Source organism: Blastomyces dermatitidis, assembly GCF_000003525.1.
Source record: "Blastomyces dermatitidis ER-3 genomic scaffold supercont1.3, whole genome shotgun sequence".
In the NCBI taxonomy this organism is placed as follows: domain Eukaryota; kingdom Fungi; phylum Ascomycota; class Eurotiomycetes; order Onygenales; family Ajellomycetaceae; genus Blastomyces; species Blastomyces dermatitidis.
In genome coordinates, this window is record NW_025544776.1 from 7,340,650 (window position 1) to 7,362,348 (window position 21,699).

Genomic DNA, 21,699 nt, shown 5'->3' on the forward strand with positions numbered 1-21,699 from the left:
AGTCTTGGAACTGGCCAACGCAGTTAGAGACAAGAAATCAAGACGAGGCGATGAATTGTCATAGAGGATAGCTAGTGATGGATTTTTGGAAGGTTTTGAGGACAGACTTGGATAACAGTGAAGGGGCGTTAGGGTTTTTGACCAGTCCAAATAGTGCTATTTTATTATTATCTGGAGAAGAGATAATTGAGGAAATAAGACATGTCGCGTAAGGAACCTCGACACGGGTGGCAGCATTCCCCAAAAGAAGGGTTTATCCCCTTCGCTCTGATTCTCGTCTCCATTCACTCGCTTCATTCCTGGGTCTGGCGGGCCAAACGAAAAAAGTGGCTATAGAAAACACAACAGATAGAGAAGGGTGTATTCGTATAATAAAAATAATAAAAAATTATAAAACAAAAATAAAATAGAAAGAAGGCAAAGCAGACCTTAGTCCATAAAGTCACCCCTAAGTATCTTCTCCTGGAAGTAATCGGTATTGGCTTGGCTTTCGCTGTTGTTGTTTCTGTTGCCGCTTGTGGGTATCACGAATATCTTGAATGGGTTGTTCCATTGCTGCAATGGAAGCTGCTCGCTGGTGATGCTTGGAATGTGGAGTAGACGAAGGTGGCGATCCATGGGAACCAGCAGTGGGAGACGTCGGAGGGAAGCTTCCAAACGAAGGAGCGCGCTCCGCGCGTGTCCGGAGGGCTTCTGGCCAATTAAAGCCTTCGCCTATAGGGCGCCAAGAAGAGGGGTTAGATCTATTGTTCTGGGGAATTGTTTTATGCGTACTTGCAGCAACCGAAATACCAGCACTGCCCGTGGAGGATGTGCTGCTGGCGGTGGACGGAGCTCGCTGTTCTGCCACCGCAGAAATTCCGGATGGGTGTCTACCATTTGCACTTGCACTCCCAACGCGATCGCGGAATGCCTGAGCTCCAAACGAGACACGACGGGGAAATGGGGATGTAGGCGAGGTTATCGGGGTGTCATTTCCGTTCTCTTCTAGCACAGAGTCTTCCCGTGTAGGCGAACCGGATATCACGGAGCTCGAGATACTCCCACGACGCATACCCGCAGGGGCACTTCCAAAGGGAGATGATTGTTGAGTTGGAGACCCCGAGAGGCCTAGCGTGGTAATCGACATGCGGCGGCGTTGCTGTGCCTGAGCACTTGCAGATGACATGATTGAGCCGGGAATATTTACGGCAGCGGTTGGCGGTGGTTGTGGAAGGCCTGCGTTGCCGGGTCTTGCAAAAAGCTCTGAGAAGGATGCAGCAGAGGCAACGGAGGCACGACGACCCCGAGGCCGAGCGGAAGGGCCGGAAGAGGTAGAATTCGAAGGGTTTTGGGACATGGCAGAAGGGAGACGATCAATTAAAACAGGAAAGGGCTCAATCCACGGTAAGGAAGGCGTAGAGAGAAAACAAAGCGCCCGACGGTTGGATCAACTCCCTTGATTGAGGGGAGGTAAGCGGAAGAGGACAAATAAACAGCGAAGCCAATTCAGAAAGCTTAAGAAGTGTGCTCGAGGCAAAGATGCCGGAGACCAATTACATGACTTAAGTGGTGTATGTCACCACTGGGCATGAGGTGACAAAAGCACGATGAAATATCACAAGGAAAAAAGGTGAGTAATAGAAAGGACTGCGAGGTCTGGAGGCCTGGAGGAAGGGAGTTATTTGGACAAGGAATGAGGTGGCAAGGCAACAAATAGGCCGTAACACCAAAGGCCGTTACGTAGAATGATAGCCCGAGTCCGCAGTCCACAGTCCGCAGTCCGCCAAGAGAGGGCAATAGATAAGGGACAGACCAGACAGTAGTGGGCAGCAGAGGAGAGGGCAGCGCAGCGGGGTCAAGGAAAGTAGCTAGCTCTAAGCTCCCGGGCTATGGTGGAATGGCTGAAAACCCGAACTTAAAGAGCTGTGTAAGGGTGGTGGGGGGATTATGTGCGGGGCACAAGAGAAATAGAGAGCAGAGAGCAGAGAGAGGAGTACTGGACTGGCAAGGGAAAGTGGATTTAGAAGTGGAAAAAGGGCTGAGTAAGTAGAAGAGATAAGATAATAAGAGATAGAAGATGATATTGATGAAAGTGGAAAAGGAAGTTTGAATGAAGCCCCAAAGATTGAAGATGAGGTTGGCGATGTTGAGGCTGTTGAGTTGAGACTGAGGTTTGCGGAAACTATGGTATTGTGATGCCTGTTACGTTACGTTATGAAACAGTCCTTACACTGTACGCTACTGGGGCAAAAGAGCTCAATCACCACCAGCGCTGGTAGAAAGGGCCGATCAGCCCGGGACCCCCAACATACTGTGGGATGGTTAATCTGTTGTATTCGTGTGGGAGGAGCTAGCTACATTTATATTACATATGGTAGTTATTGTAGCATAGTTGAAGGTTGTATTGATAGATCTATCTACAAGAACATGATCCATACGGGAAGAACGTAGGGTTGGTTAATTTACGGTGATTACACCGTGGATCCACCATTCCACCTGTGTCACGTGTCGCTGATTGTAACACATGTTCCATCATTATATTCAGTGACACATCACTGAATATTAAATGTCAAGATGGTGTTGAAACAGCATAGAACTTCTTGACATCATCAGAGAATGACTCAGTCATTATATAATCAGTGAATGCTATTATCAAGATACTACTGAGATACTGTGAGTCATGATATACTATTCTATCAGTGAAATCAATACTTATATACTATTTAGACTAGTTAACTACTTTATATAAATTAAATTACTATCTAAAGAAATAAGATATCTCAAGTGTAATATAAATATCTTATTGTCTGAGATTTATATACTAAATAATCATCATTTTCATCAGTATTCAGTATTAAAATATTATATAATACTGTCTTTTGAACTGCTGAAAGCCTGATAATAGTATAATTATTAAAATTCTCTTATAAAATCAGTAGATTCAGCAGATAATTCTGTCTAATATAATATAAAGAAATAAGTATAAAGAAAATCTGCTTAATTCTCTTTATTTCATGAATAAAAATAGTTATAATCTAATTAAAATTAGCTCTTTAATATTAAAGAATATTCTTCTTTATAAGAGAGATTCAGTAAATGCACTTTCTGATTTATATATTAATAAGTTAATAACTGATTAATTGATTAGTTAAAGAGATATACTGAACTGAAAATATTAACTTATTATAGAAAAGAATCAGATAGTAATTTAGTTTTAAAACTGAGAACTTATTTTAATCAGTATTATAGAATTCTTACAGATTATTAAGAAATAAATAAAATAATTCAAGCTTAAAGAGATTTATAAATTATATATTAACTTTCTCTAATATTTTATTTAATAATAGATAATTAAAAATCTTCAGAGTAATATAATCTTTTATTAATATTAACTTAATAGAGTAGTTTAGTAAATTATTATTCTTATCTTTAACTTCTTTATTTATTCTTAGTAAATTATTAAAAAGTACTGAATAATATATATATAAATTCTGAATTTTTTATATCAGATATATATCAGAGCTGTTAAAGAAATCTCTTAATATTAATTATAAGATTTACTGAAAACTCTTCTATAAGAGTAGTATCTTTTTTATATCTTAATAATTTATTTACTACACTAAATTTTTATAGTTTTAATACTTATTCTCTTCTATCAGAATATTATAATTATTAGATACAGTATATTCTTTAATCAGCTTAATATAATATAAGTTAATATATACATTCAGCTGACTCTTTATATATTATATAAGCTTTGCTTTTTTAATAAAATTATCACTGCTGATATATATAGTAACTATACTTATAGTTAAAGTAGAGAATAATTGATAACTAATAACTGAATTAATTTAGAATAATTCAAATATTACTATTACTCTCACTGCAGCTTTAATAAGAAACTATAACTATCAGTGAGTTATAAGTATGATTTAATAGATTACTTCAGAATCATTTTCTCTCAGAGATTGAGATATTAATAGATTATTATTTCTTATAATAACTGTATATATCTGAATAATAAGATTAATAGATAATTAATTTTAACTTTATACTGAAAATGCTGTAGAAATAATCTACTTAATTACTGAACTGAGTTATCTCTCTCTGAGCTTACACTGTAAGATAAGAGATATAATAATTAAAGCTTGAGTATATTCTTAAAGCTGATATTTCTTAAAATGAGTAATTAATAACTGTAAATAATTTTAACTGTGAGAAAAGAGAAATATCTATAATATTTAAAAGTATTCTTACTAATTATATAGTAACAGAATAGAACAGATCAGTAATAAGTATAAAATCTCTAATATTTCAGTAAACTCACTATAATATGAATCTGAAGAGAAAAATAAGATTAAATTCAAACTTAAGTATATTTAAAAAAGAGATACTATCTGTGCTGTTATACTCTGCTCTTGACATATTTAATCTCTATATGTAAGATTCAGCAGATCATCTAGTTTAGTCTAAAGATACTATATATAATAATGAAATTAGCTATTATTATATAAATTATAGTTTAAATTTAACTGATTCTTATTATTAATAAAACAGCTTTAGTAAGATCTTCTTATAGTTAATTCTTTGATCTCTGTATTGCTATTTTACTGTGATATATCTTTAAAAAATACTATATAAAATACAATCACTCTCATCTTTTCTTTACTAATATTTATTATAATTCTCTTATAATTTAATATAGATAAGTTATACAATAATATAATAATAGTATCAGAGAAATTAATACTATAAGAATCAAAGATTAGAGTAAAAATATTATTTCACTTTAAATACTTAACAGTACTTAGTGTAGAAATTATATAAAAATTCATTAAGCTTTAGTATATATTCTGATATAAATTAAATTCATCAATGAATAATTAATATGATAGAGAAATAACTTGTATATCAGAGTAAAATATACTTTTTAAAATATCTTATTTATATACAGCAATTTTCAACTCAGTCTGAATTAATAAAGATTTATAATATAATTATATCTCAATAGCTTCAGTCTTGATTCTTATAACTCAGTGAAGAAAATACTGATCTTTACTTTTATATTTCACTAATAAATTGAAATCTGATTCAAATATTATATTTATATAAATATCAAGTTAATTCAGAATCTGAATAATTGAGATATATTTTATCTCATCTTTTATTATGATTAATTCAAATGAGATAAATAACAGATTTAAGAATGATAATTTTTATACTATCTAAGAAGTATAATGAATGACTTCTTAAACTTTTAGAACTATTATATGAGATCTCATTCTTATATCTAAATATCAGTGAATATATCTGACAAAATGCACTCTTTTAATATAAGATATATCATTCAATCTTAATTTACAGTAGTATTTGAGATTTTCACACTAATACTGAATAAAATCAGAAGAAAAAAGAGATTTATTTATTAATGAATATTATATAAAGTTACTGAAATAATATTTGATAGAGCTCTCTCAACTGTGAGATTACTATAACTTAGTGAGATTATTAATAAGTTCTGTCATTTCTATATACATCTATTATCAGAAATTTGAGAATTTGAGAAGAGCAGATATTAATGAAATTGAATTTTAAAAGTAGAGTGATTTTATAAAGAATACAGTGAGATTTTTCTGAGCAGAACTCAGAGTTAGTATTTATATTAATAATACTATTGAAATTGATATTTTCTTAACTGATAAAATCAGAAATTGTGCTCTGCATTACTTTTTCAAAGTTAATAGATTTTCAGAGAGTAGACTTATTAGTAATATATTCTTTAATAAATACAGAATTTGTAGCAGTAATTGATAGTTTTTTCAGAAAATATCTAACTCTTCAGCTCAGAGTCTCATTGCTAAAATAAATAAATTCATTTCAAAGTTACTGTATTTATAAGCTATATCAATTACTGAATTAAAATTAATAAATTCATCAGTAGAATGAGAAGCAGTAGTAATATTTTCAATAGTAGTATCTTTTATAGTAATATCTTCAGTGACTGACTTATCAGAATTTTCTTCATTATTATTTTCTGAGATATTTTTTAGAATATTCTCTGAGATATTCTTCTCAGTATCTGCTTTCAAAAGTCACTCTATATACTTAATATTATCAGTGACATTCTTGTTATATGACTCTGTCTTTAGACAATGTTAGTTTTTATAATAATAAGATATTAAAAGTGATAAATATACTGAGAATAGCAATGCTTCTTCATCAGAAACATCATTATCTGAATTACTATCAGTGAAATTCTCATTTACAGTTTCTGAGAAAAGAGAGCTCTGAGATTGAAATTTCAATTAATTATTTCTGAATTCTTGTCTAGAGACAGATAGCAGATAGTATTTCAGATTTTAATTAAACAGATATAATATTTTGCTTTCTGATATAATTTGTAGAAATAAGTTATGTAGTTGAAAAGATATGATTGAAGTAGATGAATAATCTTGATAAAATAAAGAGATAAGATTGAATTACTGAAAAGAAGTATATTAATATTATTATTATTATTATTCTTCAATTATAGATGTATGCAGTCAGAGACTATGACATCTATCTGAGAACTTTAGTTCTCAGGGTTTTTTCTATGTCTGTAAAGTTAACTATTATACATTCATCAATTTCAGATATGCAAAATCAGAAAATTCCAGCTCAGAATACAAAAACTGTTTACAAATTGCAGTGTTTTAACATCTTTTGATACTTTGAAACCATTTGACAATATCATGACAAAAGAAAAGAGAAAAACAACACAGTCTCAAAGATAGACACATTAAATAAATGAATAGAAAGAAATTGAAAGAAAAAGATAAAGAAAAAGATAAAGTAAAGAGAGACTATAACAAAACAAATTATTAAAAGAGAGTATATAGCTGTTTTAACAGACTATATCTGATTAATTTCCTCCTCTTCATACTCAGATAATTCTGAATTTAGCTATTTTCTTATAGCTGCTTGAGTTTCTGATAGAAAGTCTATTAAGTATTTAATTCCTGTCTCAGTTGAGAATAAGAATCTCATATTTAATTGATTTAGATCATACTTCTCTTTCAATCTGGCTCTGAGACTATTGTATAATGCACAGTGCATTACAATATGCTCAGAATTCTCATTTGTATTGCAGAATGAGCATTCTATTGAGTCAAATCTATCATCAAATCTTTGTATATAAGATTTGAAATAGCCATGTCCTAGTTTCAGCTGTATTATAGATGAGAATATTTTCTTTTTACATTTAATTGAACAAGATTTCCACTTGGGTTTTGTTTCAAATCTTGAATAATGTATACTCTTCTTTTGTTTCTGCCAGCTTTCATTTCACTTGTCTAAACAAGATTCTTTTATTTTTCTCTTTATAAAAGATCAGGACATAATTTTTTGAATAGATCTGCTTAATTCTGCACCCTTTTTTACAGCTGAATCAGCCAATTCATTACCATGAATATTCATGTGAGCAGGAACTCAGTGCAGATGAATTATCAGCTTTGATATTCTTCTCTTTTGAATTTTCAAAACAGAGTTTAAGATCAGTTCAAGATTCATTTGATCATTATGAATCTGACTATTTCTAAGTCTTTTTAAAGCAGCTTGACTATCAGAGAATATTCATGTCTCTTTCAAACAATTTCCTCTTTTATAAGATTTTATTTCAATGAGTTTGAAAGCTTTCACTATTACAAATAGTTCAGCATCAAAGACTTCACATTCAGAGCCTAGATTTCAGAAATCTGAGATAAAATTAATATTATCTTCAGTATAAGCAATGCCTGTGCCTAATCTATTCAAGTTCTCATTTTTTAAGCCATCTGAATAAACCAGAATAGAGTCTTTTATATTAATTATAGAAATTCTCTTCAAATGCTGTTCATATTCTTTCTCTTTTGATAGTTCACTTATTTGTAAGTCTATAAGAGATTCAAGCTTTTCTCTCCAGAGAGATAACTTCTCATGATCAACTTTTTCAACATTTAAAGAAGAAAATTGATTTTTAATCAGAGAGCATAGTCTGTACAGTTGAGAAGGCATTTTCTTTGAAGAATTATTTTCATTTCAATCAAGAAATCTATTCCAATCCAGTTCATTTCCAGAGTTAATTGATGAAAATGAAGAAGAGACTCTTTCTCTGATTATATGATTTAAGCTCATCTTTACAACTCTCAGAGCATAGTTCATACAGGCCTTTTCAAATCTAATAGCAGGAGGAGGAATTAAAGCTTTAATTTCCATTGCTTTAATAGAAGATGATTTGAATGCTTTCAGAATTCTTCTCAAGGCTCTGTTTTGCAGACTTTGAAAGAGTTCAGTGAAATTCCCTTGATTATTTCATCAAACTTGAACTTCATAATCAGCTACTGATGTAATACAGGCTATATACAACTGTCTCATAGCCTGGAAGAATAGACCTCTCTCTGTATTTAATAGTCTGATTATATTGTTCAATAGTCTTTCTGCCTTGACAGTTCTTTGTTGAATGTGATATTTAAAATTCAACTTGAAGTTTAACCATACTTCTAATCATTTGACATTTACACTGAGTTTAATCTCTCTATTTAAAAGAGTTAGAGATAGTTCTTTCTCATTGAGTCTAGAAAAGAAATGAATTAACTCAGTTTTATTCATATCAAATTGAATTTGATTAATATCTGCTCTAACAAAGATTTCCTTTGCAGCTTCTTCAATTACTTTCAAATTCTCTTTGATAGTTTTTGAGCTGTAGACTAGATCAATATCATTCACATAACTCAGAGATCGCACTATTCTCATATTTCTATTTTTGAATAGATATGCAGTGTATATTGCAAATAAAATGAGTGAGATTGAAGATTTCTGTGATACTTCTATTTTTATCTCAGTCTTGTCTTATTTTATTCCATCAAAGAAGAGTTGTATAATTCTTTTAAACATAAAACAGTTAACTCATTTTATTAGAGAAAGTGACAGTTTTAATATCTTCAATGTCTGAATTAACTTTGACTTTGAAACATGATCAAATGCTCCCTTTATATCAATAAAAACTGCAGTTGAGACCAGACCCTCATGCTTTGCTATTTGAATATCATGAACAACTGAGAGAACAGTGTCAATTGCAGAACACTGTTTTCTATCTCTCATTTATTCACTGAATAAAAGAGAATCATCTATAGAGCTTATGAAAGATAGTCAAGTAGCTATTATCTTTTCTAAAACCTTTTCTAAACAGTTCAATAGAGATATTACTCTATATGACTTAGGAATTGAAGTTTTTCTATTAGGTTTTACAAGAATCACTCCAGTGGCTTCTCTCCAGCATTCAGAATGATATTCATTTTTCAAGAGATTGAAAAAGAGCTCAAAATATTCATTCTTTAAGTAGAAATATGTATTTTGAATAATCAAGTGATTAATTGAATCAGGACCTGCAGCAGTTTTAACAGAACTTGAGAAGATAGCTGACTCTAATTCATCTTGTGTAAGATCAGGCCATTCTCAGTCATTTTCATCAATGTAGTTGAGAAGTGATATATTCTCTTTCTCTGAATCTGAATCTGAGTCTGATGAGTTCTGAAAGAGAATTCTCATGAAAGCTTGACATTTTTTCTCAAAAGAGTTTGCTGTATATGATTCATTCTGAAACTCATATTCTAAGGCTGGAAGTTTTGCTACACTTCTTGTTTTAGTATAGTTAAAAGCTTTAAAAATTTCCTTCTCTTATGCTTCTTCAAGAAATTTATTCCAGCAGTCTGTTTTAGCTCTTTTGATATCTGAAAAATATTCATTTCTGACAGCTTTGAACTCTTCATCAGATATTACATCATTTTTTCAATCTCTTCTAGCAGTAGCTAATTCTTTTCTTTTAGATGAGATATTCTCATTTCATCAAGGTTTTGAATACTCAGAAGATTTTCTTTTTAAAATATTATCTCTAACACTTGTTAGAATAATAGATGTAATAAGCTTCACTCTATTCTCAAGCATTTCATTTGAGATATCTTGACCAGAATTTCAATATAGCTCATTCTGTCTTTCAGATTTTAGCAGTTTTATGCTTTCTTCAACTGCTTTTCAATCAGCTTTTTCAAAGTTATACTGATTAGAGAGAAGAGGATTTTCACTCATTTATTTTTCACTCAGTTCAATATCAAATTGAATAATCTCATGACCTGATCCTGATATCTCATTTGAATCAATAAACCAGTTTACAAGTCTACTTTTCATTAGATTTTGTGACATGAAGATTAGATCTATAATAGACTTCTGTTTCATGCCTTTTCTAAAGAATGTTTGTTGATCAGACTTATTAACCAAATCTATTGAATGCTCAAAGGTTCATTCAATCAGATTATCAGCTCTCACTGCTCTCTTGCATTCTGAATTTCATCAGAAATGATGTGCATTGAAATCTCCTGCAATTATAGAGTTTCTTGATGAAGTTATATTCAGAAATTCTCTATCAATTGTCCAGATATTGTTATTTTTCTTCAATGACTTTTCATTATAGATATTTATGAGCTGTATAGTATCAAACTCATTTTCTTTATCTATAATATCACCCACCAGAATATCAGGGTCAGACATGATATCAAATCTTAGATTAAATTGATATCTTGATCTCTTTCTTCCATAGATCACTACTCTTGACTTTATCTCAGACTTTTGAGGTAAAAAGCAGTAGTAGCTTGAATAAGAAATAATATATTTTTGCTCAGCATCAAAATTCGGCTCCTGAAGCAGTATAAAATTAACTTTTTATTCAAATGCAATTTGAAGACAAGAATAAATACAATTTGAGTTTCTATTCACATTATTTTGAATAAATGTGATTTTTGAAGAGTTTTTAAACTTTTTTTATTGTTTTTGTTGTATATTCATACTAAAAGAGAGTAGAGTAGAATCTAATCACTATTATCAGATAGTAGATTATAACTGTTCTGAAAAGTAGGAATCTCAACTGCTTGTATTATATCTAGTTTATCATCAGAGTCATTTCTCAATTCTCTAATCTTAACAGGAGTTTGAGAATTCAAGTTCTATTTACATTTAGCTGAAGAGTTGAAGTTTGAAGACTTAGATAGTTGAGAGTTTCTTCTTTTTGAGCTTGCAGTTGTGAGTTTACTGGCTTGACTCTTCTCTTCAGTTCTAGATTGACTTTGAGCTTCATCTTTTCTCCAGTTCTTTTGAGTTCTAGAAGCAAACATACATTCTTTTGAGCTAGATGCATGTTTTTCTTTGCAATTAGAGCACTTAAGCAGAGTATGTTGACAAATTTCACCTCTTTTTGAGCATGTTTCACATTTATGCTCACTAGTTTTGTGATCTCTGGCACAGAATGCACATTTTGAGTCTCTAAAACATGAGATTGCAAAGTGTCCATATCTTTGACAGTTTGAACACTGTGTTTGAGCTTTGAGATTCATCCTTGAGTCTTTGTATTCATGAACTCTCATTTTCAAACCTGCTACTCTTACTTCAGAGATCTTTGACTGTTCAAGTGTTTTTGTATATACTAGAACAGAGGCATTTCTTCTGCTTTGTCTGAACTCAATTGAATTTAGTCATACAGGCTTCTTTCTCAGTTGAATAGAGTTGTATTCTTTCAATTCATTTTTGAGAAGTAGCATTCCTTCTTCACAATCAAAAATTTCAACTGGAATATCATGAAGAATGAATTTGTCTCACTTTTCATCTCTTTCAGATAGAATTGTTATGTTTAACAAAGATTCTACTGCTGACTTTCAGAGATTCTTATTCTGAATAAGGAATTCAGCACTGAATTCAGGCATTGTAGTCAGAATGATAGAGTTTTCAAAGAATGATGATTCAATTGAAGCTATAACTGGTTTTTAAACTTCAATATCAGTCATCAACTGAGAAAAGAACTGCTGGTTAATTTCATTTCTGATTCTGAAAATGAGATTTGAGTTTAGCTTGTTTCTTTGCAGAATGTCCTGGTTTGAGACTTTGAGAATAAGTCTTCTATTTCTGAAGATTTGGAAGTTTTTCTCTTTTTGCATTTTCTTTTCCACTTTTCTATGAATAGAGGCATGAGCAGTATTCTTCGAAGTATATTAATAAAAGCTGTAATCAGTGACAATTTATATTAAATTAATATTAATAATCAAACTGTTTTCTTTATTTCAAGATTATATTTCTGTAAGCTTCTGAAATTAGTATTATTCATTGACTAGAATTTCAATCTAATTTTAAAAATGAATACTTTCATTAACTCTGATATACTAGATCTTTTCAAACTTTCTCATCTAGTAGATTTAATAAGACAATTCACTGATTTCAAAGAAAATTTAATATTAACATTTCTTAATCATAGCAGATACACAATGATATCAATGAAGAATACTCAATAGATAAGAAGAATAGTAAGAAGAACTCAAACTTCTCATTAATAAGCAATTCATCAAGAAGGAATTAGAGAACTAGACATCTTAACACTGAAATATATGAGAAGAAGATCTGTCTGACAGAGTAATATCTATAGTTAGAGATTAAATGAATATATTTTCTATTCTTCACAAAGAAAAATCTCAATCAGACAGTCATAAAAATAATCAAAACTGATGATAAAATATTATATATATTCTCATTCAGCAGAATAATAATACTGAATACAGTCAAGATCTGAAAATCAAGATTATTAAAGAAAATAAAGATAAGTATTTAAATTTAATAAAATAGTAACTTTTCAGTGAGATATAATAAATTCTTGATAAGAGATTATAAATCTCTGATGAGAATTCAGTGAGAAATCTTAGAGAAATCTAAACTTTTATAATTAAGTTAGCTAACTTAATTTCAATATAGAATCATGTTCAATAGAAAAAGACAAAGAGTAGAGTAAGTTCAGAGATAATCAGCTTATATAATTATTACAAAGAAACAATTATCTTTAATTACTTTTATAAGTTATTCATCACTGAAAAGTTCTTTCTGATTTTTTATTAAGTACAGAGAGTTATCAACTTTAATTAATTCTCTGAGTGAGAATAATGATATATAAAATATAAGTTAGCATAATTCAAATTGTTCTGAAAACTAGAAACTGATTTTAAAAACAGAGATATATATTAATCTGATAACTCAGATTAAAATATTTAATGATACTGATATAAACAAAAATTTCATCACAGTTATAATACAATGATAAAATATTCTAATATTTTAAAATCTGATAAGTGATGTTTCTGAATATCAGAAAATTATCAGAGATGACTTTACAGAGATAATTCAGAATACTTTGACAGTTAAAAAGAGATATACAGTGAAAGATACATAGAAGAAGATATAAAAAAAGATCAAATTTTCAGAGATACTTTCAGTAAAAGACAGATAATGTAGAGATTTCTAATATAATCTATTTCTATTTCAATATATTTAGTTTTCTATACATTTTATATATAAATTAGTTAATATATACTTTATTATATATCATTAGAATACATCTGTCTTGATATTCACTGATAAAAGTTATTATATCATCTATCTTATATTTAATTATAGTTATAATCACAGCAGAATCACTGATTTCACTGTATCAGAAAATCTTCTTATTTATCTTAAATTCTATAGATATATTTCTAACAGTGTATTAAATACTTGTTTCTAGTTAATAGAAATGATTTTGTATTTAAAATAGCTGTAATTTAATCAGTGATAGCCTGTACAAAAAGTATTAAGATATGAATGAAATTCATCAGATATGCTGATTACACTCAGAGATAAAATATAAAAGCATTTACATTCATTATATAATAATCTGCAAAGATGAATCAATAATATATATAAAGACTTATATTTTTCTTTTTCTTCTTTTCTTCTTTCTTCTTCTTATAATAATAATACACTGTAAAGATTATTCTCAGCTCACTCAGCTCACTCTGTTCTTCTTTATTTCTCAGTCTGATTAGTATTCTGTCAGTTGTAATAAAAAGCTTTTAATCAGAAAAGTTCTAATCAAGATATTTTATCTATATAGTATATTAAGAATATCAGTAATTCATTATATCAGTATTAATCACAGTAATAATAATAATAGCAGCAGTATTAAAGTAATAAACAATATTTTCAAGTGTATTCATACTGCTGCTGTAAAGACTTAAGAGAAGAAAGTAAGCAGTTATCTGAATACTCTGATAAAACAGTCTGATAAATAAACAATGTATGAGCACTGTATTAAGTATATTTTTTCTTATTATTTAAATACTGCTTACAATAAGATAAAGAGAAGCTTAAAGTCTTATATAAATTACAATTATAAGAAAAAAAGATACATAATTATCTCTGAAGAATTAAAAGAATAAGTTAATAATCTGATTCAAATTCACAACTTTTATCTTTCTGTATTAGATGATTTTAAGAAAATAATAAAGAGAGCTATGTTAAAATCAGTAAAGAATCTTTTAAAATAGATTAAGAAAGTTAAAACTCATCAATAGAAAGTGAAAACTTAATATATAAAGAGTATTACTATTGTTCTGAAAACTCTGAATATTATTATCAGTATCACTGAAAAAGCTAAAATCAAGATTAAGAAGACTAAGTTGAATATTGAAAGAGTGAAATTAGAAATTGAAAAGAAAAAAGTTACTGTAGAAAAGAAGAAAATCATGATTAAAAAGATAAAACTTAATATTAAAACTACTAAGCTTAAAGTACATTGTAAGCTTTTGAGAATGATAGTCAGTTATATTAAAGAATAAAAATCAGTGATAAAGAATCTCATAAATTTGATAAATAATATTAATACTGAAGCTAGTCATATTATCATTGAGATGTACAAAACAATAAAGCATGTTCAGAGACTTACAGATTATCTTGATAAGAATTCAATTACAGTTAGTGACAGTAGTAGCAGTAATAAGAAATTTGATAATAATAATAATTCTCTTTTCACTTCTCTTATTAATATCTCTGCTACTACTGTTGATTCTTCTCTCTCTTTCTTCTCTAATCTTTCAACTTCAGTTAATTCTCTGACTATAAGCAGCACTGAAACTCTTGATATTCTCAGTGAAAAAGTAAGTTAGAATTAGTAAAATAATTCCCAGATTTATATAGAAGTTGATAATAATATATATAGATAAGTAAATACATAGCTTCTAATTTCTTTAAAACTCTCTCTCTTAAATAGTGAATGATTATTGACACTGATTCTTCACAAACTTTAACATCAATTTACAAGTTCTTCAAAATAAATATTAATGTGAATATGACAGAAAATAATGATAATAATATAGAGATGATTCAGAGAATTCAGGAGAAATTACAGAGAAATATGACAGATTTTCAATAGAAGATAATTTCAGTGAATAAGATATTTTTTAGAATTAGTGATTATATAGATAGAAATCAGTGATATTATCAATACAATGATGATTTTGTTCTGTTCATAACTCATTTACAGTGATTTCATGACTAATTCATCATTATATTATATTTTATGATTCGGCGACAGTGTCAGTGACTGGCACGGTGGAACAACCATAACCCGGTCATATAATAAGCCTACGTTTTTCCGGTAAGGATATAGTGGTGGGTCATGTGATCTAGTGGGATTGCTAACCGCAACGGCTGTAACGGCCAACACCTCTCGAGATAACAAGAATCACATACAAAAACACTCAATCCACCAAGATAGTCTGTCAAAACCAAATACAAATGTAAAATTAAGCATTCCTGACTTTTCTGCCTGTAAGACCTAGCAAAATCATGAATTATACAAATATCACAGTACTCAGAGATTTAGTAAGTTCTGTGACAGGCTGCGCCCAATCAATCATATAGACTATTCCATTACACTTCACAGATTCCAACCGCTTCATTCTCGATCGCGTACACTCTGATCCTCGGCTGCCACAAATGCGTATAGATTCTCTGCTCCATTCTCAATTGCTGATCCTCGGCTAGACTGGCCGGCGGGACCATGAATTTCACATTTGGTCTCATTTGGTCTGGTCTCATACATTTCTTGATGTGAGTCCCACCAGGACCAAGTCTCAAAAAAATCTGAAAATGGATCATTTCTGAGAGAAATGGTGTGAAAAATGACCAGATTTAATTCAAGAACAGTGAAATGAGAGTAATTTCTTAGAATAAACTGTGAAAGATGATTATTCTTCTAAAATCAGAATGAGACTGAGACTGAAGATTAAAATCAGTCTCATTCAGTTCATTCAGTGATTGCTTATATAATCAGAATTTGATAATGATTATTAGTAATACTTATGAAATAACTAAATACATTCTTGTACAAGTTTATTCTTCACTTTTTCATGAAAACTATACTTCTCTGATATACTGTGATCAGAGATATTAAACTATCTGATAATTTCATATTTTATAATCATGAGTTTCTTGATTATTTCTTCTTGTAATTGTCTCTGATAATAGTGATAAATATCTCAACTTGAGTTGAACTTTTACTTTATTCTCATCTCTATCAATGAAATTATCAGAATATTATATACTATCAGTGCAACAGTTAAATATATACTCTTAATAATTTTTCATAACTCTAGAATTAATTTAATGTGTAAATTTATCAGATCATCTTGAAGATAGTAATCAAATTCAGTTTTACAAGTATGTAGTTTTACCTGATTTTCAGTTATAATTAATATATATAAGTTCTATTTCAAAGTTAGTATTATAGTTCTATGAGATATAAAGTATTATCAAAGATTGTTATTTACTAAAGAATTGTATTTCACTGTCTTCATATCTCAAATATCTGCTTGTTTAAATCTCTGATAGTTGATATTGTAGTAGTCTCAGACTAATTTAATATATAAGTCTCATTTCTTCTCTGTTCAATCTTGAGAAGTGTAGATATTAACTTGATAAGAGAGATCTAGTAGAGCTGCTACAGTATAGTACTCTGTAAAAGATTGTTCAGTTTTGCTGTAGTAATATATCAGTTTATTTCTTACAGTAATAATAGTCTGTACTATAGTATTATCTCAGACTGAATTTCTTTTTAAGTGATTTAACTACTTCTTAAGATAAGTAAATAAACTGTTATACACTTATCAGACTGACTGCAGTATTGATATATAAGTGATTGAGACTGTCTTTATTATCTTATAAAACTGAAACAGTAAATTAATTATATATTTCAACTGAGTTCATTTCATATCAGAAAGTTTTAATATCTGAATCTTTTTCTGATTAGAGTGTTACACTCAATGATTAATTATCTGATACAATTGAAGAGTCTGAATAGTTATCTTATATATTAAACTTCACTATGTTCTAATATTCTGTATTATATTCAGTGATGTGACTGATTTGTTTATTTATTAAATATCATGAAATTATTATTATTGTTTAGAGAAGATATAAATTGTATTAGTAATGTTTCAAATCTGTGATATTTAAATTATTAGTTAATCTATTCAAAATTAACAGTAGTGTTATCAAAAAGTATTATTAAAAAGTAATATTAAAAAGTATTGTTAAAAAACATTATCTTTTGCAAAGTAAATATAAAAGTTACTTAAGTAATCACTTTCATCTTATTCTCATTTCAAGAATCAGTTATCTCATTATTCTTCATCTCAATATTAAGATTCTTTATCAGTGTTTATATTATAAGTTGAATCATATGAGCAATGCAGAGAATATAATCTTATTTATCATTTCAGAAATACAAAGTCAATTTTTACTTCAAGCTCTTCATTATAGTGTAGTTATTTGCAGTATTATCAGTTATAATTGTAAGAAGACTGAGACTAATATCTCAATAGTCATTTTTAATCACAGTTATTAATATCTCTGTTATATAATTCTCAGTATGACTACTGATCAATGATTTAAATTCAATTAATGTCTCTTGATAAGTTCAGTTCTCATCAATATAATAACATATAACTTTCATAAATATAAGATTGTTTATACTAGTTTATACATTCACTGTGAGAGACACTCTTCAATGATTCTTCAACTCTGATTCTAGATATTGTATATTAACTTTGTAGTGTGTCTTGAAGTTGAACTGAAGACAGAATCAATGTGAAATATGAAGATTTAGATTAAGCATTTGAAGAAGTGTTCAGAATTCAGAGTTTTCAATTGATTAAAGAGAAAGATTCAGAGATATACATATATAAAGTAATTATTCATGAAAGTTATCAGATAAGAGTTGTGAAATCAGAGTACTAATATATAATTATTTTCACATGATTTTCTTCAAATTAGAAAGTTAGTGTTACTAAAAATCATTATCTGATAGAGTAACTTATCAGCTCAGTAGTAATTTTCTGATTATTTTTCTTTTATTATCTGCATTCTGATGACTTCAGATGTCAGGAAATTTCTTCAGAGTTATGATCAGTTTATGATGAATATTTCTGAATAAAGTTGCAGTGATTACAGCAGAGAGATGACTCTTCAGTAATCTGTAATATAATCTATTGATAATTATTTCATAGATTATCTCAGTGTTTGTGTTGAGTTTTTCATAAATTTCATAACCTGGAATTAGATGTGAAGAATGAAGTGATTATTTATTATGATTGAAAGAGAGTATTCTGTGTTAAATTATAAATAACATAGACTTTGTGATTCACAGTGATTTCTTGAAGAGTTTATGAATCTTCAATAGAAGTAAAAGAAGTGAAAGAAGTGAATTCAGAAGATATGATAATAATTTAAGAAAGATGATAATTTATTTTCAATAACTGATCACTGATGTGTGTAAGAAGAATTAATATAAGAGAAAATAATCTTGTTTCTTAACTTAGTTATAATTTTAGTACTAACTCAGATTGAATATCATTGATGTATAAAAGTAAATAAATAATCTTGATTAATCTCTGTCATATTTCTTGAAATATATTAATATTGTAAAAGAGAGTGTTATCAAATTGTATTATCAGATAATATTATTAAAAATATATTAATATTGTAAATATCAATGTTGAAAAAATGTTGATACTTATACATTATAGTGATTTGTGAATCATGATAGTTAAATATATATATATATATATATCATTTCTGACTTGATTACAACTTGTACAATAATTTTTGAAAACTCAAAATCAATTTTAATTATTAATAATTAAAAACTTAAACTTATAACTAACTAATATAAAAAGAAAAAAATCTACTTCTTCTCTTTCTCATTCTTCTTATCATTCTTTATAATTCACTTCTCATTCTTCTTCTTCTTCTCTTTCTTCTTCTTCTTCTTCTTCTTATTTGAGGTGATAATTATCTCAAAATCTCTCTTCACTGCCTTCTCAGAGAAGGGTTCTCACTGCTCTCTCTCAGTCAGATCAATCTGTATCTCAAAATCCTGCATTTTCTGATCTGCTGTCTTGGGTTCCATCTCAGCAGTAAACAGATTGACATGCTCAGAGAGCAGAGCTATCTTCTCAATATTCTGAATCATGAAGTGCATTCAAGATCTGAACAAGACCTTAATTCCCTTCTTCTCTGCCAGCTTCTGCTAATCAATTAGAGAACAGAAGTATTATCAAAAATCATTATCTCTCAATAAATAAAAAACTTATCAGTTTTGACTTCTTTATCTTCTACTTTAACACTCTCTCAATCTTCTTCTGCTGCTGCTTATTTACAGTAATACTCTTCTTCTCTCTCTCTCTCTTTATCTTGAACTTAAATCATTCTTAGAACTTCTTCTGATCTCATCACTACTGTATGAGACTCTTCACTGTCTTCTTCTTCAATCTCTCATAGATAGTGTCATTCACATTATTTCTATACTTAGTTCAGTCTAAATCTATCAGAAGTATTACTTAAAATTGTTATTATTCTGCTCTCTTATAGAGCCTCTTCAAGGCATTATAATGTGTCTTACAATTGATCTTCTCTTACTTAAATACTTTCTTCTCCTCTCTCTTCAATCTATAACAGTGCTCACGCGCCTTGATGATCTGCAGGACTGCAGAATATTTGAAGAGAAATGACATAATTAATTTCAGTGAGTATTGAAGAGAGATGAAGACAGAAGAGGCAGTCAGAAATAATATAATAATAATAATATTAATGATGATGATAATGATGATGATAATAGTGATGATGATAATGATAATGATAATGATAATGATAATGATAATGATGATAGTGATAATGATAATGATAATGAAAGAGAGAGTGCATTGAAATATATTACTGACTTATCAAATATAAAGAGATAAAGAAAATATTAACAGCTTTCAGAGATATACAGAAACAGCTACAGTGTTATATAGCAACATCATCTTCATTTAATATATACAGTGTTGATATTCTTTGTATACAGTTATCATATAATCTATATCAGAGATACATGCAGAAAACAGATCTTTATTACTAGAGAGAATGATTGCAGTGATTCTCTATTTTTATATTATAAAGATAAGTTATTCTTATTTCTTTCTTCTCTCTTTTCTCTTCTTCTTTAACTCATCACTAAATTCAAGCTGATATGAAAACTATTAAAACACTTCTAGAAACTCTCAAATTAAAGAGTATAGACTAATCAAATTTTAAATGCAGAAGAATTAAATTATATTCAATATTACTAATTATTCATTCTCTCTTAATAAAATCACAGTCATGTCTTCCTTCCCCTCTCTCAAATGAAACATGGCCTGTGAAAAGCAAGTATCATATCAGACTATAATAACTAACACAGTCTCAGCATACAGAGCTGTATACACACAGTGCATGCTGAACTGAGAGACTGTGTGAATTGCAAACCAGCGCCAGCATCTCAGAGAGAGCCATGTGACATGAGAAAGCTGCAACTCTCAGTCATGTGTACAGAGAGTGAATCATCACAGTAAGTGTATATACATTATATGAAAGTAATGCTTTTTGATAATACTCAGTCTCTGATATTATGAAAATAGAGTCTCTCTGTGAGATCTGTTTTTATCAGAAGTCAGAGAATCTTATATTTCTCAAAATCATCTTCATCTGCCTTGTCTGTGAAATCAATGAGAAGAATCATTGATTTCAGTGTTCTGCTCTTGATGTTATTTAAGTGACAGCAGAGTTCACCCTGATCATACTTTTTAAGTGTATGTTTTCTAAATATTCACATTTATACAGATATATACTGATTATTTGTTAGATGATATTAAGACAATGACTCATTGCAGCTGTGTTACTCTCACTATGAGAGATACATGATTAATGATGAATATTATAAAGACTCTGAGAAGTGAGTATTTTGAAGATGCTACAGCTCTGTAATCTTAATCTTTTTTATTTTTATTTTTTATTTTTTTCTTTTTCTTTTATTTTTTTTTTTTTCATTCATTCTGATTTTTTCTTGTTTTTGTTTTGTTTTTTGTTTTTTGTTTTTTTTTTATATTTTATATTTTTTTCATAATTAAAATTATATGAATTATAATCTATGTTTAGAAAAGTAACAATATTTGATAATACTCTCTATTGAATTTTCAACAAATGAGCACTATGTTATGATATTATATAAGTGAGAAGTGATTTTATAGTCTCATTTAATATCATTCTCAATAATGAGATCAGAATGAAAATGTAACTAAGAATTCAAACATATTCTTTATTCAGAACTAGATTTTTATTTGAAAAGTGAATCTGAGATCTTTAATATTTGAAATAATGTGATTTGAGATCAATGTAATAAACACAAACCATGATCAGAAGTAATGCTTTTAGACAATGTGACAACTGTAAAGTTTGATCCTGGTCTCAGACACGGTCACACGGTCAGTCTATTCTCGGCTG

The 21,699-nt window shown here is 29.0% G+C and overlaps 1 protein-coding gene across 1 annotated transcript; it reads right to left on the reverse strand.

Moving 5' to 3' along the window:
- Positions 1 to 448: 448 nt before the first annotated feature.
- On the reverse strand, positions 449 to 1,339 carry BDCG_03879 (uncharacterized protein; the record flags this gene model as incomplete). The annotated part of the gene is made up of 2 exons (XM_045419548.1): positions 449 to 714; positions 877 to 1,339. 2 exons carry the CDS (start codon positions 1,337 to 1,339, stop codon positions 449 to 451), a joined length of 729 nt encoding a protein of 242 aa, XP_045275821.1.
- Positions 1,340 to 21,699: the final 20,360 nt, after the last annotated feature.